The 21,252-nt window shown below is 38.4% G+C and overlaps 1 protein-coding gene across 1 annotated transcript in view; it reads right to left on the reverse strand.

The window, feature by feature from the left end:
* The window catches only part of csmd2 (CUB and Sushi multiple domains 2), a 991,046-nt gene that overhangs the window by 12,110 nt on the left and 957,684 nt on the right, over window positions 1-21,252 (reverse strand). The window contains exons 58-68 of the mRNA XM_051919055.1: window positions 19,905-20,081; window positions 19,496-19,675; window positions 17,617-17,790; window positions 9,601-9,774; window positions 8,300-8,373; window positions 8,052-8,163; window positions 7,740-7,919; window positions 5,278-5,340; window positions 4,232-4,393; window positions 3,970-4,082; window positions 3,762-3,849 (exon numbers count right to left, since the gene is read on the reverse strand). Coding sequence (XP_051775015.1) covers window positions 3,762-3,849; window positions 3,970-4,082; window positions 4,232-4,393; window positions 5,278-5,340; window positions 7,740-7,919; window positions 8,052-8,163; window positions 8,300-8,373; window positions 9,601-9,774; window positions 17,617-17,790; window positions 19,496-19,675; window positions 19,905-20,081 — 1,497 coding nt within the window. The remainder of the gene's footprint in view (window positions 1-3,761; window positions 3,850-3,969; window positions 4,083-4,231; window positions 4,394-5,277; window positions 5,341-7,739; window positions 7,920-8,051; window positions 8,164-8,299; window positions 8,374-9,600; window positions 9,775-17,616; window positions 17,791-19,495; window positions 19,676-19,904; window positions 20,082-21,252) is intronic.

Below are 21,252 nucleotides of genomic sequence, written 5' to 3' on the forward strand. Positions count from 1 at the left end.
GGGGACTGAAGACTTGGCTTAAGTCCCCACACAGTCTTCTCTGCATGAGACTATTCAGGTTTAATTCTTGTGGCAGACGACCAGGGACCTTGCCCCACCGGGATGTCTGGAGCAGGGAAGGACTGGGAGAGGGGCAATACCCCCATCAGGGGGCGCCTGGATGGTTCCTGAGCCCTAAAGGACGGCACTTCCGCCACACCAGGAAGTGCTGCCAGTAGACCATCACAAGACACCTGGAGCACATCTGGTACGGGATAAAAGGTGCCGCCTCACTCCAATTGGGGAGCCAGAGTCGGGAGGAGGAAGACGGAGCTTGCGAGAGAGGAGTGGAGGCGGCTGATGAGTAGTGAAAAGGACTGGGTTTGTGGATTGTGCACGATATTGTGTGTGGTGTTGTGAATAAACAGTGCGTATTTTGTACATCGTAAGCATCAGTGTCTGCCTGTGTCTGGGCTAAGTCTGTCAGGATAGGACATGCCCTTCTGTCCGGAGATGTTCTTGGCTTTTACAAGGCTTTTATACTCTCAAATACGCAGAGTTTATATTTTTACATGAGGTTACATTTCACAATTTAAACATCTATAGCTTCACAAGAACATGCATTTATCAAACCAGTTTTTCTCATAACAGAAATGCAGAGCCCAAAACTGGATAAGATGCCTGTCTATTGCACTTGCAGATGACCTCACACTCACTTGGGCAGATGACTTATAAACATCAAAGCTGACAGAGATACCATGGCCATTTTAATGTGACATGTTAAAGCTGTTAAACTTAAAGTCACAAGAGAGTGAAGTCCTAGGTCTGTTTCATGGTTTACATCCAACATTACTTCTGGTCTGTAAAATTCTGTGCATTTAGTCAGATATATTTACCTCGTTATCATGGTACTACCACTACTACTACTAATAATAATATCAGGCCAGTTCAGAGATGCCAATTAATCTAACATGTACACCTCTGTGAAATGGAAGTAAACTGAATGAACCTGACAAAATTTGTCTGATGACGTAAAAATGCCTCAAAGACAGTGATTTGACCAGGGAATTAACTAATGCCCCTAGAGTTCTGAGGTAGTAAAACAATCCTCTGTACGACTATTCCATCCCATAAGCAGACAATATATACTTTGCATCATTAATGAAATGTTTTATATCAACAATTTTCTTTTTTCATGATGTCAATCTCTATGCTAGTCTGATGCAATTAGGGAAAACTCTGTATAAATTAAATGGAGTTTGATTAAAATTAAGAGTGAATTCATGGAAAATTCTAGCTATGTGCTTATAGGTGTGAGGGATAATGGCTGTTGGATGGGATCTGTTTATATGTCACTAAATAGACTGGCTTATTATTTCCAAGACAAAGTGCTAAGTGTTATCAGTTTTTTGGCAAAACCATTTCCACCTGATGCTCAAAATGGATAGAAACGAGTTGTGTTTTTCAGTCATCATTGACAAGAAAGGCTACATGATTGCAGCCACTGCCTTCCATGAGTTTGAAGGTCAAAGACAGAGTGTGACTCAGTTGGAATTTAGAGACATTTTACAAACATCTCTGAAAGCTTCAGTAGCGACACAATTGCACAGAAGTAGATAAGTACAAGACACTACTGACTGTCATTAGAATGTCACGGTTGAATTCTATCCAGAAAAAGAGAGGCAGTTTTTTTCCCTTTTCATGTTAAAAAATTATTTCAGCTCTCCAGTTGCTGCAAGTTGCAACAGATGGGAAAAAATAGGCTTCAAAAATGAAATCTTATGAATAAAAGAAAATGCAGGATTATGACTTCATTTCTCAAAATGCTCTTTAAAAAAAGCGCACAATGACAGATCTCAGGAATATTTTATTAAATATTTTGTGAAGGATTTTAAAGTAAGTACTATCTGAAAAAAAAATGGAATCCAGTAGTGGTAGATAGCTAGCTCAAATTTACTTATTTTATGATCACTTTTATTACAGTATGCCCCTTCTGATAAATATTTTACTCTAGATGTCATCCATCCATCCATCCATCCATTTTCCAACCCGCTGAATCCGAACACAGGGTCACGGGGGTCTGCTGGAGCCAATCCCAGCCAACACAGGGCACAAGGCAGGAACCAATCCCGGGCAGGGTGCCAACCCACCGCAGGACACACACAAACACACCCACACACCAAGCACACACTAGGGCCAATTTAGAATCGCCAATCCACCTAACCAGCATGTCTTTGGACTGTGGGAGGAAACCGGAGCGTCCGGAGGAAACCCACGCAGACACGGGGAGAACATGCAAACTCCACGCAGGGAGGGCCCGGGAAGCGAACCCGGGTCCCCAGGTCTCCCAACTGTGAGGCAGCAGTGCTACCCACTGCGCCACCGTGCCGCCCTCTAGATGTCATGTCAGCCTTTAATTTTAAAGGTTTAAGTGAAAAATAATAATTGACAGTGATAATAAAAGCACATATAATGATAGCAGAACCTTGGTCAGTGCTGCTGCATCTTAGCAAAAAAATTTGTTTATCATTAAGAAAAAAAAAAAAATCAAGAATACTTTTATTTATTCCATTGTCTGCTCTGAAGGGCGTAAGAGGCATGTCAAAAACAATGACATGGGCGCTTGGGTAAGGATATTTATATGTATACATGCGGGCTTTATACCCTACTGTAAAAGATGACTTCCAAGCATGGCTGGTGCCACCATTAGGGTGAATCAGGCCTTCGCCTAGGACACAGATCATAAGGGGGAGGAAACCCAGGCAAACAGGTTAGCTACCAGTTAGTTGGCACACTAATAAGCTTAGTCTAGGGTGCAAAATAACCTACCACTGGCACTGCTTCCAACTAGGATATATATGAAGATGTAACCAATGCACTATATAATAAAATGCTAAGGTCAAAAGAGGAAGTGTGATTGTGAGACACTCAAAAAGAAGAAAAGGCACAGAAGGCATGCTCAGAGAGTTAAAGAAGAACATAGAGGAGGTGAGCAAGAGTCTGAGAAGCAGGCTTTATGGGAACATGCTCAGCAGAAGGAGTGTCAATTGAAAGGTTCATATACATGAGAATACAGAGGAAAAGAGTTGAAGGTACATGATGAGCAAGAGACATCAAATTTTTAAAAATCTGCTCTATTACCTGTCTTCAACAGGTAACGTGACTAGTACGTAATAAAATATCAAACGTGCCTGTTTTTATAAAAAGTTTTGCCATAAGTAAAAATCATCCATTAGTTATCTCACAAGGATTGTTTTCATCAATGAAGCTTAGAGGAACCAGTAGGTCCTGATAAGGTGCAGTGCTGCTTAGAAGTTGGTTTTTCCAGTGCTGCTATGTATGTTTGTTCTGCACCCATTTATGCTGCTATAGGATTTCTAAATATGGAAAACGAGCATATAGAAAGGTGAAATGCAACAGAATACAAAATATAAAGGAAAGGAATGAGAACCAAGTATAAGCCTTGTGTGTCATTTAAACGCACACACACAGTGTTAATTAAAGGGTATAAGCATTGAAAGAAATAATAATAGTTAGGAAAAGCATTTTCTTTGCTCATCTTTTCTACTTATTTTGCCACTGATTTATGCTTTTATCTAGATAAGGTTAACATGAAACAGTGCTATCTAGAAAAAGAAAATACACAAGAAAGTTGCTTTTATACAGTACATTTTTAGTGACTGTGTGTTTAGTATTTTGACCCTTCCCTTATATTATAAGCTCAAATGGCTACCTTAAACTGAAGCTGTAACAACTTTGTTTCTTACTGGTTGTAGACTCACCTAGCCTTTGGAGACCAAACTGCCCAAACCCTTTGCCTCGGACAAAGCCTTGATATACAAACGAATTGCTTGCAGTCTCAGAGGACACCTGGTGGAAAAGGAAACTTTCTTTAAAAAATAAACTCATAAGCTTTCAAACTCCACAGGCTGCATTATCACATCCTCCTCCTCCTCAAACCGGCTAAATAACCAGCTTCTTTGTACTTACATGTCCATCAAGAGCCCAGTTCTCATTCTTAAACTTATTAACAAATATCTCCACTGGTCCTCTGATTTGATACACCTGCAGCTGCAAATGAAATTCATCCTTCTGGTAGATTCCTATAGAGAAAAAAAGGGATTTTCTTATTAAACAGTTATGGTCTATAAAATTCTCAAATGCACATATGTGACAGAAAATATTTATAAATCCCTTTAAGGAACTGTTTTGTTCTTTTCATTCATTTATTATCTGATAATTTTGACCATACCTCCCAGCTTGAGTTCCACCCCACTGTGGTCGATAAGCGTGGCATTGACCCGACTGCTGAATGCATCAAAGCTGGTTATTTTGAGCATAGCTGGCTGCTTTTTGCCAAGGTACTCATAAGAACCTTTCCACAGAGAGTTCCTGGCAAATACATCAGCTGGCACTGCAAGAGTAAAGCAGAAGCAAATGTGAAAGTTTATAGTTAGAATTAAACAAAGCTGACCCCACTCAGCATGAAAGGTGAATTTTTGCATCTCGTTTTCAAGATCAGTGACAGGAAGGTTTTAAGAGGATAACTTTTCACAAGCCATTCAAAAGAAAAAGTCACTAGTTTATTGCAGCTATATTTTTGACTTATAGTATTACATGAAATGACTGCAATGTATCAGAAGTTATATATTATATATATACTGTATATATATATATATATATATATAGTAACACACGTGTGCATGGAGGACTCTGTTACTTGATACCTTTTCTCTTCCTCTCTCTGCAGCCCGGAAGACTCACAACCTTAAAATCTCTGATTTCACTTCATGTGCCCACCACTGCCTGCCAGGAGTCCATCTGGAGACTCGCATCCATACATTTTTTCTTTTGCTTTTTACGCGTTTGAACCCACATTTTGGTTCGTTGTTGTCTTTTATTACTAAATTTATATATCGTCACACATGCACACTTGGCAGGCAGTCTAAGAGCTTGACTGGGGATAAGACGCTGAGTCAGGGGTTAACGAATTGCAGCTACAGCTTCACCCACGTACGTTGCCAGACCACACTCTCCTACAGACCTCACTTCCACCTAATAACCCACCTGTTCCTGCACAGCTCCTATAAGACTGATCCCTCAATCCTTCACTTCAGTCTTTGTTTTGACTCAGTCCATTTTGACTACTCACTATTATGTTCGTGATTTGCTACTTTAACGACAATATATGGAGTGGATCCCCCAAACTTTTCTGCTTTGTTTGTTCTCTTTTAATATAAATATAAATATAAATATAAATATAAATATAAATACATACATACATACTGTATGTATTACCTGTAATTTTGTTGTTGATTTCTTTCATAGGCCCTATTGGAGTTCCACTGGGTCTTGTGTCCGCTGAAAAACACAAAATGTCATGGTTAACAGTTAAATTTGTCAATATGCACTAGCTGGTCATATCATATAAACAGTAATTAGAAATCAGTTAGTGCCACCATCATACAGAGGTAAAGGAATCATAGGTGAACACAATACAAATTGGGGTAGTAGGCGTAGAAGCACTGGCTCCTTTTAAGACACCTTAAAGCTAGTAATATTTCTCAGCCACAGGGCCAAGTTTCTTTTATTTGTGCAGTAAACACAATTTGTGTGTATAAATATTTCTAGTACCTTTACATTTGATAATAAAAGATACCTGGAGTGCTATCCTCAGGGGGCCGTTACAAACATTTTGCATACAAAGGCACAATGATTTCTGGGACACAGTAATGAACGCTCTTGAGGAATACCGCTGAGTTTGTCATCTGTTAATGATTTTTTGAAAGCTAATGAATAATTCATAAAAAAGGAAGACATTCTTACCAAATTCATAATTCATAAAAATAAAATTATGAAGCAGAATTGGAAACAGTTGTAAAAAAGATCACTCATACGGTCATATGCAACATTATTGCAAAGAGTTGTGTAAGTGTGAAAGACGCTATATCAAATAAAGCAAACTAAATAATGGTGGAGTGGCAGGTTGCACCTCAAATAGCTTGCCTTTATTATGGAAGTTGCCCAAAGGGGGATGAGCTGATAAGTGGAAGCGAGTGCCTGAGTAAGCAGGACTAGTATTCCACAAGGGTTATTTTCAGCCCTTTCTCTCATTGACGAAGAGTTAACCCCCAACTCCAAGGGACCTAGGGAGGGTAAAGTGGGTTCAGTAAATGTATTGGTGGGAAGAAAATTAAATCATCAGGAGAACTAGAAAGAGTAACATTAGCATAATCACAACTGCTTACCGATTTGGTTCAGGAAGTTGTTTCTGGCAGGAATCAACCTTGGATTGGGCTCACACTAACAGTTGTAAAGGGCCAATTTAGAATTGGTGGTTAATCTAACATTCATTTCTTGTGGATGTGGGAGAAGTACTTGGAAAAGAGCCCATGCAGACTAGTAACAGTAACTAGAAACAGGTACAATTGTAAATAGAAGATGAAACAAACTGTTTCGTTAAGCATTATGTGATGATAATCATTGCAGAAAGGTACAGTGTAATTCAGCTGTGTCTGACTAAAGATGAGTGGCATGGTGAACAAAAGGTCTGGTTCCTTACTAAGATATACAGTATGTATCTTTTGGGTGTATTTGGACAGGTTTTCTCTGAGAACTTTTATTATTACTCACAGTCTAACAACATAGTGTTATACTGGGAGGCAACTATAAACTGTTCTTGCTGAAACTCCATCTGAATCTTGGCTCATCACAACTGTAGGCAGGACTAAACAGGTACAGAAAAATAGAAGATGACTAGCCTGACTGGCTTTGAAGAATGGCTGTAAAAAAGGCAAGGATTTGGAATAATAGAGGGAATGGTGATTACTTCACAGAATAGGAAAAAAACCTAAGTTCTGTATGTAGATAACTTACATTATTTTACATACTTAGTTCAGACCAGAATTTCTCTTTTAACTGGTTTGTTACCAGAAAGACAAATCATAACAAACCCAGTAAACATAATACTTTGGACTGAAACTCAGTAAACAATAAATTACCAAGTAGCTTGGTAGACCGTAGTACTTTAGAAAAACTCTATTTGACGTTATTTTGGAGGAATTAGGTGGACAGGACTGATGAACTTTGTTGGACTGAATAGCCTTTTCTCATTGAAATGTTACTAATGTTGTAAAAACACGTATAAGTGTAAGTAGCCTGTCTACAGTGATGAGAATTTTACAAGGTTTTCTGCCAGAAAGGCAAAGAATTGGGCAGCCTTGTATCACAGTAGTAAATGCTGCTGCCTCAGTTTCAATTCTGTGCCCAGTCATTATTTATGTGGAGTTTGTATGTTCTCCCCAAGTCTGTATGGGTTTTCCTCCCACAAGTCTGAACACTTGATATTAGGTTAATTGCAAATTGGCTCTGCGTGGGGTGTGCATGGGTAGGCCCTTTAAGGGACAGGTCCCCTCCATCCAGAAGTGGTTACTGTTAAAAAGCCAGGGTTGGCTCTAGCCCCATGATCCCGAAGTGGATTAAATGGCTTTGAGAATATCAAGGTGCATGTTTAAGACATACAGTATAAGATGATTTTTTTTTACATTGATTGCATTCTCTGATTAGTACTAATCAATGGCATAGTTAACAATATTTGGATAAAGAACTATAAGGTCAAAGGAAAAGAAAAAGTAATACTTCACATCACAGTGTGTGGATATCAACCAGATTTTTTCAGAGTAAATGTGCTTCCACTGCAGTATCTTTGAAGAGCAGGTTCTTGGAGAGTTTACTGTCAACACACCACTAATCCTCCTTACCTGTGCAGAGTGGAGGTTTGCCAGTCCAGCTTCCATCTGCACGGCATGTGCGGTGTTCAGAGCCACCAGTTAGGTAGAAGCCTGGCTGACATGTATATATTAAGGTGTACCCTAGAGAGGGTAACTCTATAGCACCAACATCAGCATATGCTGGCAGCTCTGGCTGACTGCAGTGATGGGCTGTAAAAGTAAAAAATAGTTTCAATGGTAGAAGAGTGTCCTTTCTCCACCAATATCTTTACAAAACATTCAACAAATGTGTTCTGTTTTACATTGTGACTCAGATTCTACTAAAAAAGTAGCTTTAGTCACCTGTACATTCAGGCTGGATGCCACTCCAAGTAAGATTAGGCAAGCATGTCCGACTAATTGAGCCTTGCAGCAGGTAACCTTTTCTGCAGGCAAAGAACAGTGTGCTCCCAATCTAAGTTGTAACAAAAAATTAAAAAAACACATACAAAAATTACCGTAAACATTAAATAGAGAATGACGCAGAAATAAATTTCACTTTATCCAGGATGCTGAAAAACATTATTTCTGAGTTTTACAGTTACACTTACCTGATATCCCTGAGAATTATTCTGTATTCCAAACATGGGAATACCTGGATCTGCACACGTTGTGTGACTTGGATCTGCAGGAGTGTGATAATAATGTACATATATTAAAACACGGGCTTTGCTTGAGTATGCTTATAGTAATTCAAAATGTGCAGCTTATATTGTGCGCAACTAATTTTAAGCAATACATTAAGGGATGGGAGTGGGAGACTCCATAAATGACTGCTTTTTAACCCAATTCAGCAATTAACAGGGGAAAAAATGACCATTACATTTGGGATCATACACAGTGCAAGCACATTCTAAAAGCTCTTTTGATCCATTACTGCTAAATAACAAAAAATACATATATGTTAAAGGTAATCTTTATGAACATTTGAAAGTTGGTGAGATGTTTAACCATTTATTCATGTTTTAAGGTATTTAGGGAAGCCGCACTTTAGGAGACAGTACGTTTGCACTGCAGTTCTACAGTTTTTCATAAGCACAGATGTAGTGAGCTTTATTTGAAACTTTTCATCATTTACTGTTATAACTATCAAGCCAAAATTATTAAAAAATCTCTGTCGCACTGGTTTAATGGTCGTTTTGGGGGTTACACCACGTTGGCCAGTTGCCCTCCATATTTTGGGGGTATTGAAGCAGATGTTCTGCCGTGGGCTAGTGCCCTGCCCGGGGTTTGTTTCCTGCCTTGTTTCTCCAACAGACCCCCGTGACCCTGTTGTTAGGATATAGCGGGTTGGATAATGGATGGATGGATGGATGAAGCAGATGTTATATATGGCTGGATGCCTTTCCTGACTTCATCCTTCTTTATTTGCTTTTTAAAATATGCAAGAGAGGCGATGAACGTATTCTTAGTCTTAGGTTAAAAAAAGAATCTGTAGTAGAAAAAACAGACGTGATGAAGTCTCTGCCTAAAAAAAGAGCACTGTGATCTGTAGATTATATGGCAGCATTTTTGCCAGTCAGTTCAGCTGCACAAAAATGCTTACAGCCAGTTTGCTAGCGTGTGCCTTTTGATTTGTCCCTGTGGAGGGTTTACTGACAGTAATGGATACAGGATTTCTTACACTAGAATGAGATTATATTGACAAGCGTAGACTAATATCTTTCTGGATGAGTGAATGATTTGAGAACAAAATAAAAACATGCAGTGTAAGATGATTGGGAAAATGTGTAACAGAGGGATATTAAATACAGTATACATTATTAACTCTTTGTCCTTCACCCTGTACATCTTACTGTGCATAAATGTTATTAACGGGCAACCAGATATCTCCATTGACATTCACCCTCACCTATGCAGGAAGGCTGTGAACCACTCCAGGTGCCATCAGACTGGCAGTAGCGTCTGGCAGATCCTACCAGAATCAGTGGGGAGAAGCAGGAAAAGGAAACAGATGAGCGGTAGGTAAATCCATGATCCTCTCTACGGCCCTGAGCGGGAATCCCGGGATCACCACAAAAGACAGCTGCAGGAAGACATGAAAAACACAGCTGGATAAAAAGAAGCCCCAGAGCCTTATTAGCACAGTGAAGCCTCGATTTCCTTACACTTGAATGCAGTATACAACTGCAATTGAAAAAGAGCAAGTAACCGGTAATTATTCATTAATCCTTTCAGGCTTGTCCACTCCTGATTAGCAAGTGCTGATCTTGCTCATTTCACATTGAAGACTCACAAGTTTGATCCTCACATACCTACCCACCTTAAATTATATTCTCACAATCTCATCAAAGTAAAGAATGGAGGATAAAGCAGTGCATACATTACAGGGTGAGTCACAGAGGGTGCAGAGAGACGATTAGAAAAAAATTAAATGGTGTTTAAAGCAGTTGCCAAGCAGGAGTCAATCAGATATGCTTAATGAATTATGTTAAACCTAATTTGCTCCATTAATGCTGTTACCTATTGAGCACACATTTACACAATAGTTTAGTCTAATTAAATAACAACATCCATAGAAAAAGTATCATCTGTCAGTTATTTAGTCATACTTAGAATATCTTAATGAAATAAAGATTTAACACCATTGACATCAATTGTTTACATATTAGCAATATTGATTTGTGTGCACAAATTTTGGAATGGCTTCCGTGGCTAAAATCGGCACTGCTTTGTATATAGTGTTAGATGGTGTATAGCATATAAACTGTTAATTTAAATAATATGGTTTGTTTATACTGTTAGACTGAGCTTCCATTATTTTAGTGTATGTGAGTAAGACGCTGATTATTCATATGAGTAAGACTGGCAGGAAGTGGAAATTAAACTACAAGACATTTGCTGCTGTACATGTCATTGACTGTACACAGTGGAAAGTTTCTGAGTACATTATTTAACTCCGAAACACTTAGTTAAATTGAGTAATTCTGAATAAAGTGGAGTGCGTGGGAGAGTGAGGGCTAAGGCTTGTGAGTGGGTTGAGGAAATAAGTGTCTGCTTTGACTAGCATAGCAAATACAGTTCAGCAAAGCCTAAACGCCATACATTTTTTGTGCTTATTGTCAGCTGCCAGTGGTTCAGTATTCAATATCTATTGCTGCTGTCATTGCCTTGAACTTGCATATATTCTTTGACAGTAGGCTGTATGTGCAACTGGATCCTACATTAATAATAATATATCTTGGTAAAGCTACAAGTTGCTACCTTTGAACACCTGAAACAAGATATTCCAGTCAGAGAGTATATGATAATAAAGGTGTTTTCTTTAAACATACAGCATATATGTACAAACCCAGGAAGCCTAGTAAGTATTGTAAATAAACAAATATATGACTTTCTTGAAAATATTTCATACAGAAAATTATATAAAATGTGATTCCAAAATGAGTCTCAATTCAAGTTGTTTAAAAGGTGCTATGCCTTTTCCATTTTATAAAAGTAAAATCAAAGAATAACGGAGATACAGTACATACCTTGCAGCACCAGTGGTTACTTCTGCTTTTTAGTTTAAAAATCCTGTGTGTTTCTCTCTATGTAACGATATCTTATCAAAGTTACCCTGATGGGTGGGGTGGTTTAACTATTCCAAAAACAGAAAACCTAAGGTCTCAAACTTTGTGGTATGCAGCAATAAAGTGCCTAGATACAAGATGTTTAATAGATTTGGTCCTGTTGTTAATTTTATGTTCTGCAATACAATAACAGATGGAACGTAGGGTTTTACCTGTGTATAGCAAAGCACAGGGGCATGACAATGGATAAATGGCACCTTTGAACTACAACTGGATCAAGGCTTAAGATTAACATCGCCCTGCAGAGTAATAATTTGGTTGCTTTTTAAAACTTTGCCACAACAACTACAATTTTTACAGGGGAAATGGATTGGGCTAACATACTAAGATGTTGTAACCTTTGTTCCTCCTTTAAAATACATAATATGCAGATAGTGGAATTATATACTTTTGTTGATAGATTGGTTCTTCTGTACTCAATGACTGACTGATGCTTCATAATTCTTTAATTGTTCAGTATGCATAATTATGTTAAGTTTTCTGCTTACTCAGTTTTATGGAATTACTTTTAGTAAGCCGGTTAATTTGTATTTTTTGCAGTTTTCATGGAGGTTTTGTCCTACTTCTGCTTCCATCCACCTGTCTACTGAACCCCTTTTAGTCCAGGTGTTTGGTCACAGAGAAGCAGAGCAAATCCCAATACAGCACTGGGAGGGCACACTCACACCTCTTACCAAACTAATAAAAGGCACTAAAAAACTCTCTGTGGTATGACTTAAGTAAAGCTACACGAGGGGGCTATGCCTTTTTTAATGTAATAAAGTTTGTGGAAGAGGGACTACGTTTTTCAAGCTTATTTTCCTTAGTAAAGTCGATATCAAAGAGTTAAATGCAAAAAAAATGATGTAGAAATTAAATAGACATTTCTCAGAAATTACTAGATGACATTTTATAGAGAATGTTATTTACTGAACATTTTATTTCAGTTTAGTTCTGTTATGGTTTTTCACAGATGTTAAGGTTTTCCATAAAACAAGCTTGGGCTATATAGGATCACATCTTACTGAGGGGCATGGTGTTTAACAGACTGTTGCCGTAGAAGTGACTAACTGCTTGAATAACATGAATTTCACCATCAGCCCTTCCTCATAACCAACAAAAATGATGACGAATCCTAACTAAATATTTAGTTTTGTCTTTGTTAATCTAACACCTTTAACTGAATGATACATTATGACAGACATCACTGTGATGGTGGCAAGACTCTGGATTTTTCCAGGTAAACCCATGGGTGCTTTTATTTTCTTCTGTTCCCATCCCTGCTGTGATGCCTCTATTAACTGAGCCAGAGGAGAGGCCACCAAAATGACACACCTTCACAATTCCTAATTTGTCTTAATCTGCTCTCGTTCCTTTCTTTCTTTTTTTGTGCTGACTGGTCTCAATCTATGGGTGTTTTCGTCTCCTCTCTTCTCCGTCTGCAGTGCTCAATACAAAGCACTACACTCACACCTGCCCATTTGATTTATACACTGATGTCATCTGTGGGCACTGGGGTGAATTTTTTATATAGCTTGTCTGTGCTTAGCTGGCACATTTCATTATGGGAATCTATCCCCTCCATTTTATGATATCATGCAATGCAGATCATTTGTACTGCATCTTCTTGGGATATGAGATTGTTAAGCATAAAATAAAAAAAAAATCTAACAAAAGGCTTAAATTGATAGGAAGTTCAATACATTAGAAATGGGCTGTAACAGGGCTGTTTTACTAAATGAATTTATTTATTCATAAACTTATTTTAAAAACTATACCTTGTTCATCTTTGCTGATGATTGTATTCTTTTATTTCTTGGATGGTTGCATGGTATTGCTGAGGTATCTCTAACTTTTTAAGTAATAATAATAATAATTCTTTACATTTATATAGCGTTTTTCTCACTACTCAAAGCGCTCAGCAATTGCAGGTTAAGGGCCTTGCTTAAGGGCCCAACAGAGCAGAGTCTCTTTTGGCATTTACGGGATTCGAACCAGCAACCTTCCGATTGCCAGTGCAGATACCTAGCCTCAGAGCCACCACTCCGTAATTAATAATAAGTAATAATAAGTAATTATTTAAGTCATTGTCAACTGTACTTTGAGAGTGCAGTTGACCAAGTTAGTCATTCCAGGACAATTTAGATTTGCCAACTAACCTAACAAGCACATTTTAGGAAAATCAGAATCTCTTGAGAGAAACATACAGAAAGAACATATAAATTCCACACAGAGAAGCTGGGCTCACCAAGGCAGCTGGAATCCCTCATACTTAAGCTTATAAGATTTAACTGAGTTTTTCCAATCTCTTTATTTTCTCAGAATTATTTTCTTATAAAAATGAATACAAGTTTAACTGTTACAAAAGGATAATGTCCCAGCACTTCTTCACTTACAGAATAATGTCGGGTAGAGTCTTAAATGTCAAAAAATGGGTGTGTTTATTTTAATTAGAATACACAGGGGATTGATGATCACAGTGTGAAGAGTAAAAAAGCAAACAAAATGAAGCAAATGTACTGATCTACAGGTCCTTGGCTCGACTGTTAGATAGGAAGGCTCTTCCTCTCCTCTCTTTCTTTATCAGAGGTTTCTTTATCACCCATAAGCCTCGCTTGTCTTCCTCGTATTAGCTCAGTGCATATGAACCTTCGATGTACTCACATCTTGTCTCACTGGATCATATGTAGGTGCTTTCATTTAAATCCCATTTCCGTGTTACTTAAAGTAGTACTAGGGTGTTGTACCGTGTTAGCCATTATGAATGTAGAGAAAAGCCAAGCAAAATGACTCCTTTTATTGGCTAACTAAAAAGATTACAATATGCAAGCTTTCGAGGCAACTCAGGCCCCTTCTTCAGGCAAAATGTAATACAGAGACTGGAGTTTCCTATGTTTATATACACACTCTAGGACAAGAATCAACATGAATTCACATCTGGGGTTATTGACAGCCCTCTGCGACTACAAGACCACAAATTCAGTGCATTCTCTGATTGGGTTCTGTTTTGGTGTCTCTGAATCCTTGAGCGGTCTTCTCCAAGTCAGCTATAACATGGAGTACTCTTTGTTTAAGGCAACAGAGTATCACCTATCCCTTGTAGAATTTTTCATTGACATATATCAACTCAAAGGTATTGCAGTGGTGGCCTCTTCTCAGTCCACATTCCTTGCTTGGAGATTCAGACATCTATAAGCTGCTTGCATGTTGAAATATTACTGATTTCCTCTTGAGACGCTACACTGTCTGTCCCACACTGGCACGCTCGGAGATTTCAAAGTGGCAGATGAATGGTTTCCTTCCTTTTTTCAGGTTCCCGTTGGGATTGCCTTCTACATTCTACTGCCTTTGTCAAACCTCTGCTCATTGAATTCCTTTACTAATAATGTTTTGGAAAAAAATTGAAACAGTAAATTATTAATATGATTGATTTTCCTTTGGCTTATAGAAAATTGTGTAATTCTCTTGTCTTATTTTCCAACTAACTTTAGCATGCTACCAATCTTTCTACAGCTTGTGAACTTTCAAAATAAGTGTATTCAACACTGGGATGCTGTAACTGATTGACGACATTTTGACAATCTGTGATTGTTCCCACTCTTTTCCAAAATCATACCTTGTCATCAGTCCTTTCAGGTTCCACTTAAGTAGTACAAAGATGTGTACATTGTTTTTCAGCATACGTTTCAAATACTGATTTGCATAAGTCTTTATTCATACACACTCAAAGCTGTCATGCTATTGTTAAAGTGTACTTAATATTTCCGTGTTAAAATGTTTCTGGCTAAAATCAGAGTATGTTCTTGTTTAGCAGGAGTATCTTTCAGGTGCTAAGATGGACTAACAACCATGTTATTTACCACCCTGTACCTAGTGCAGTTCTGATAGGCTCTGCCTCTGCAACTGTGCACTGGACTATATAGTCCGAGTATATATATGCATGTAGTGTCGTCTACAGTATCACAGGATTAGCATACATTTTCCAAACATGAATTCAAAATACACATATTAATATTAGGAGGGATGCTCACAAGCTTAATCAGTTTATTCAAAACGCTAATATATGGCTTACATAATAATAACTGTGGTGCATTCAGAAAATATTCACACCCCTTCCATTTCCGCACACTTTATCGTGTTGTAGATTTCATTTCAAATGGATACATATGCCACTTTGACCATCACTCTATACTCAATAATCCATAATGACAATGTGAAAACCTCTTTTCAGAAAGGTTTGCAAATTTATTGAAAATCAAAAGCATAAATCTCTCATTTCTATAAATATTCAGATTCTCTGCTGTGGCACTCCAAACTGTGGTTGGCTACATCCTATTTGCTTTAATTCTCTTTGAAATGTGTCTACAACTTGATTTGAGTCCACCTATGACAAACTGAATTGATTGGACGTTAGTTTAGAAAGGCACACCCCAATGTAAATAAGGTTCCACAATTCCCATCACATGTCAGGACAAAAACCAAGCCATGAAGTCCAAGGTATTCTCTGTAGAACTCCACAATGTCATAAGGCCTACACCAGGACAAGGGGATAAAACGCCCTCAATTATTGTAAAATGAAAGAAATTCTGAGCCACCAGGATCCTTATTAGTTGTGGCTGTTTGAGCAAGAAGGGCCTTGAGTCAGGGAGAAATCTATCCTCAGCCAAATAGAGCTTCAGAAGTCTTATGCTGAAATTGGAGAAACTATTGAAAGGAAGACCATCTCAGCAGCACTCCATCAATCAGGTGTTTATCGTAAAGTGGCTATCCATCCATCCATTTTCCAACCCGCTGAATCCGAACACAGGGTCACGGGAGTCTGCTGGAGCCAATCCCAGCCAACACAGGGCACAAGGCAGGAACCAATTCCAGGCAGGGTGTCAACCTACCGCAGGACACACACAAACACACCCACACACCAAGCACACACTAGGGCCAATTTAGAATCGCCAATCCACCTAACCTGCATGTCTTTGGACTGTGGGAGGAAACCGGAGCGCCCGGAGGAAACCCACGCAGACACGGGGAGAACATGCAAACTCCACGCAGGGAGGGCCCGGGAAGCGAACCCAGGTCCTCAGGTCTCCCAACTGCGAGGCAGCAGCGCTACCCACTGCTAGACAGAAGTAAAAGGCATATGACAGCCCACTTGATGTTTGCCAAATGGCATTTATGAGACTCTGAAAGCATGAGAAAAAGGGATTCTTTGGTCTGATGAGACAAACATTGAGCTCTTTGGGTAGAAATCCAAGCACTATGGAGAAGAGCAGGCCCAGCTTATCACTGGCCCATGATAAAGCATGGTTGCAGCAGCACCATGCTATTGGTGTATGTCTCAGCAACAGGGTCAGGGAGACTGTCATAATTGATAGATGGATGGATGAATGCATTCCTTGAAGAAAACCTGCTCCAGAGTGCACATGACCTCAGACTGGTATAATGGTTCACCTTTCAGCACGACAATAACCCGAAGCATACAGCAAAGAAAACACTGAAGTGGGTTTTTGACAAGTCTCTGACTTTTCTTGAGTGGCTCAGGCAAAGCCCAGACTTATATCTCATTGAACATATTTGGAGAGACCTGAAGTTGGCGGTTTATAGATGCTTCCCATCCAATGTAACAGAATTTGAAATGATCGGCCAGAAAGAATGGGATAACCTGCCCTAATACAAGTGCGCAAAGCTTGAAGAGACTTACCCAAGACAAAATGAAGATGTAATGGCTGCCAAGGGATCATGTACAAAGTGCTGAATTAAGGGTCTGAACAGTTATGTGAATAAAATATTTCAGTTTCTGATTTTAAATAAATTTGACAGCCTTTCTGAAAACATGTTTTTACTTTGTCATTGTGGGTTATTGAATGTAGACTAATAGGCAAAAATGGAAAATTTATCCATTTAACATTAAATCTACTACACACAGCAAGTATGCAGAAAGTGAAGGAGTGTGTATACTTTCTGAAATCCCTGTATATGCAAAGCAATATGGTTAATACAATAAATTAATAAATAGAGATGAAAAGGAATCAACAGTGACATTATTTGTAAGCAGACATAAATGCATTATGGTGTGAATGGTCCCTCAAAAACATCTCAGATTTTACTATTTAAATAATGTATTGCAATAAGTATCCATCTAGCTAAATTCCAACTCATTCATCCAGTTTAGACTCACAGACACAGTAAAATGTATATAATTTAATTTATAATTTATGAGTACAAGGCCACAAAGTATTTCAGATAAGGGGTTAGTTAATTAAAACACTACAAAACATTCTGATATAGGATGACATGAGGAAAGTCCTTGATCTACTTACGAAAACACTGTGGCACCTCTCCACTCCAGCTGCCATTCCCCTGACAGGTGAGAACAGCTGGAAGAGAAAGCTGATATCCTTCAGAACAAGCATAGCTGATACTGGCTCCCCAGTGGAAATCAGAGCCCACCACCTTCCCATTGGGCACACTAGGGGGTGGTCCACACAGTATAGCTGAAATAGATTCAGATGATAATAAATGATTATTTAAAATGAAAAAGGGGTACACTGTAACCCTAAGACAAAAAATTAATGTGAATGGTTGTTTTAAAGAGAACTCTGAGCTTTCAGCACCAGATGCATTAAGTATCTGAAATAATAGGCATTGTGGTAAGGGTTTCAAGTCTTATGTAAGAACAGAAATTTAAGTAACAATAAGTAGAACACAGCATAGAAGTTAATGGTTACTTAGAACAATTTAATGACCTCTGATGAAAAGACTTTTTTCAGTGCTTTTATAATACTGACATCAGTTAATAGTAATTATGATTTGCATTCACTCTTTGCTGCAGGACTTCAAAACCTTTGCACTGTGGGTAACTTATGACGTCAGTTAATTTACTTTAACACACAACAGAATTTGACTTGATGGATAGTACATTAACCATTGAATTACTTATTATGCTGTAAGCAGTAAGAAGTATTATCCAGAAGTTTGCCGATGCCGCATAGTTTGCTGTAGCTAAAAAGAATTGTAGTAGCCACATAGATAAAGCTCTTGACTTGCTGGTCATCAGAATGTCTCATAAAGACATGTGAGGTCTTATGAGAGGATCGGGGATTCAGGACAAAGGTTTCTGTAGAGAGACAGCTAAAGGTACACTTGTTGAGAACTCCTTGTAATATTTTCACCACTATGATGAATACAGAATTAGTATATAAAAGTAAAGTTGAACTTTTGAAGTTGAAATAATCTTCCTTAAATGCTGCTACCAAGAACACTATTAAATTAAAAGGAATAAATGCAAAAAAATTGAGGTATACTGTACATCTGTTTACAGTACATAGAAAATGCTAAGGGCTGTGTCTGTCTGTCTGTCACATGATTACTCATAAACTACTACAGCTAGAACCTATTAATTGAAATCTTATAACATGATATGCACTGATGAATCAAAAACTGTGACTAGCAGCAACCTCTACAAAGTTGTCTAGGCTTGCGTCTTTCATATGGCAAATCGCATAGGGAAACTGATCAAGGAGGTGATGAAAGAAAAAGAAGATTAATGGCATCTGCTGAGTGTGAAGCAAATTGCAGAAGCCCATTACGTGACAGAAAGAAGAATGACAAGCTCCAGCATCAACTGAGCGTCAAGCAACATGTGGCGAAACACCCTGATGGTACTCGCAAACTGGATTTTGGGAGGACCAGAAGTCCCTGTGCTTGTACTATAACAATAAAAAGATACAACAGAAATTCATTCTCAGTGGGCTTGCATTCCATCCAATGTAGGGCCCTCCCTGATGTTAGTTACTGGAGGGATAAACTTCAGCACCAACTGACAATGTAACAGGAAAAACAGCTTTAATGGATGGACAGATTCCTAAAGGTAACTGAAGCTATTTTCATTTTGTCAACAATCATATACTGTATGTGTGTTACACAACAAGGAGCTTTTATGGATACTCTGTTCATAAGAATGTTCACTTACTGGATATTATATATACAAAATATGTTTTTTTTTCTTCCCCTGTAAGTGATCAGTCTTGAATAGTTTACTTAATGTATTGGTGACCTCAATAATGGCAACACTCATACAGAGTTTCAAACATTTATTTGTACAGAAAACCTATGATGACAGCTTTAAATATTTGTTTTCTATAAACATTTTAAAAACCTTTTTTTAATGACAAATATGTTGTGATGAAGGGCTGCTACCTTTGCAGATGGGTTTTGTACCATTCCAGGTGCGATCTTTGGTGCAAAGAAGCACAGAAGCACGATCAGAGTCCATGCTGAAGCCTGGGGAGCACTGGAAAGACACGGTCTTGTTGTAGGTGAATTCACTGCCTAGTCGTATACCATTGGCAGGTATTCCAGGGTCACCACAATTAATCACTAGAGTGGGAGTAAATGAAAAGAATGAGTGATGGAGCATATTTTAACAGAAATTGAAACAGAAGAAAGGACACTGGGTTACTACGCTCAATTTAATCTGTTACTATAGGGATTTGCTTCACCTTCATTAAGTTTAAACTCTGTATGCAGTGACCTGAAAAAGTGAGATCAAGGCTTTGAAGCTGCATGAAACTACAGCAAGCTTTGAAAAATTACTTGTAGCCCTTGCCTGTGCACTCTGGTGTTTGTCCTGTCCAGGTCCCATTGACAGTGCAGTGCCGAGTTAGCAGACCAGTAGAATAATAACCTTCACGGCATGAGTAAGTGATAGAGCTGGAGAAGACCAGTCCATCATTAAAGAGCACACGAGCATTGCTGGGTGTCCCCGGGTTCCCACATGAGACAACTGTGAAGAGAAAACAAATAGAAGATCAGAACAAAAACTAACAATGAATACTGGAAAAACATCACCTGTATGAAAATTAGCTAGGGAGGAATTAGCAATATGAGACAAAGATTAAATCAGGAGAATTATGTCTACGAAAGAGAAATTTAAGTAAGGGAATATTAGGAAAGAACTAGGAATATGAAATAGGGCATAAGAGGGACAGCTAAATTCAAAACATTATAATGAAATAATGAATTTAAAATGGTTCATTAGCAACCTGAAAGATACTTGGAAAATCCATCCATGTGCTGAACCTGCTTATTCCAATACAATGTCATTTGTTAGGGTCTTTCCTAAGGCATGGAGCATGAGGCAAGAGTCAGATCTAGACAGGACACTGGGACATAAATATCAACACACTCATCATTTATGTGGGGGGAAAAAAAGAGCATGTGGAAAAACTCCCAGAAACACAAAAGAACATGTAAACCCCACAGTGGTCGGGACTGAAGTCTCTAGGACAAAGTTAGCCAGGACCCCATTTAAAATAATTTTTTTAGATTGATAGCTTATTAACACTAGAATTACCAAAGCCTACAAAAACACTCCGTCCCACCTTAAATCCCTTCGCACCTCTCCGTCAGCGTCTTGTGTCTTGTACATGTGTCGATAAGCAGCAAGAAGCCTGCTATCACATCCCCCCACTGCCGCACAGTGTTCTCAGATCAAGTCTGTTTACCTGTGTGTCAGAGGCTTAGGGTTGTATAGAGTGAGAAGTCAAGCAAAATGACACCTTTTATAAATACTATATCGTTATTTGGAACACATGCATTTCGTGTGTGTTCCTTGTCTACAACAATCTATGTAAACATCATCGTTAAAACAGAAACGTTTTTCATGTTTTAGTAATAATTGACAAAATGTTGAAATGAAGTGTATAATGTGTGAAGCCTGAAGTCCAAATATCAAATAAATACTTTCACAAAAAGTACAAATATAAAAGAACAAGTGCGTTTCTATTCAAGAATATAACTGCAGAAAAAGAACCAGCGTTATGGTGCGACATTGACAACCCTTTGATACGACCGCTTTGGTGGCGCAACGGTAACAACTGTTGACTGGTCCATTTTGAGAAGTGAGCAGCTCTTATTCTTACTATTTTAGCATAAAAACATACATTTGATTTGAG

This window comes from Erpetoichthys calabaricus, chromosome 14, assembly GCF_900747795.2.
Source record: "Erpetoichthys calabaricus chromosome 14, fErpCal1.3, whole genome shotgun sequence".
Taxonomy (NCBI): Eukaryota; Metazoa; Chordata; class Cladistia; order Polypteriformes; family Polypteridae; genus Erpetoichthys; species Erpetoichthys calabaricus.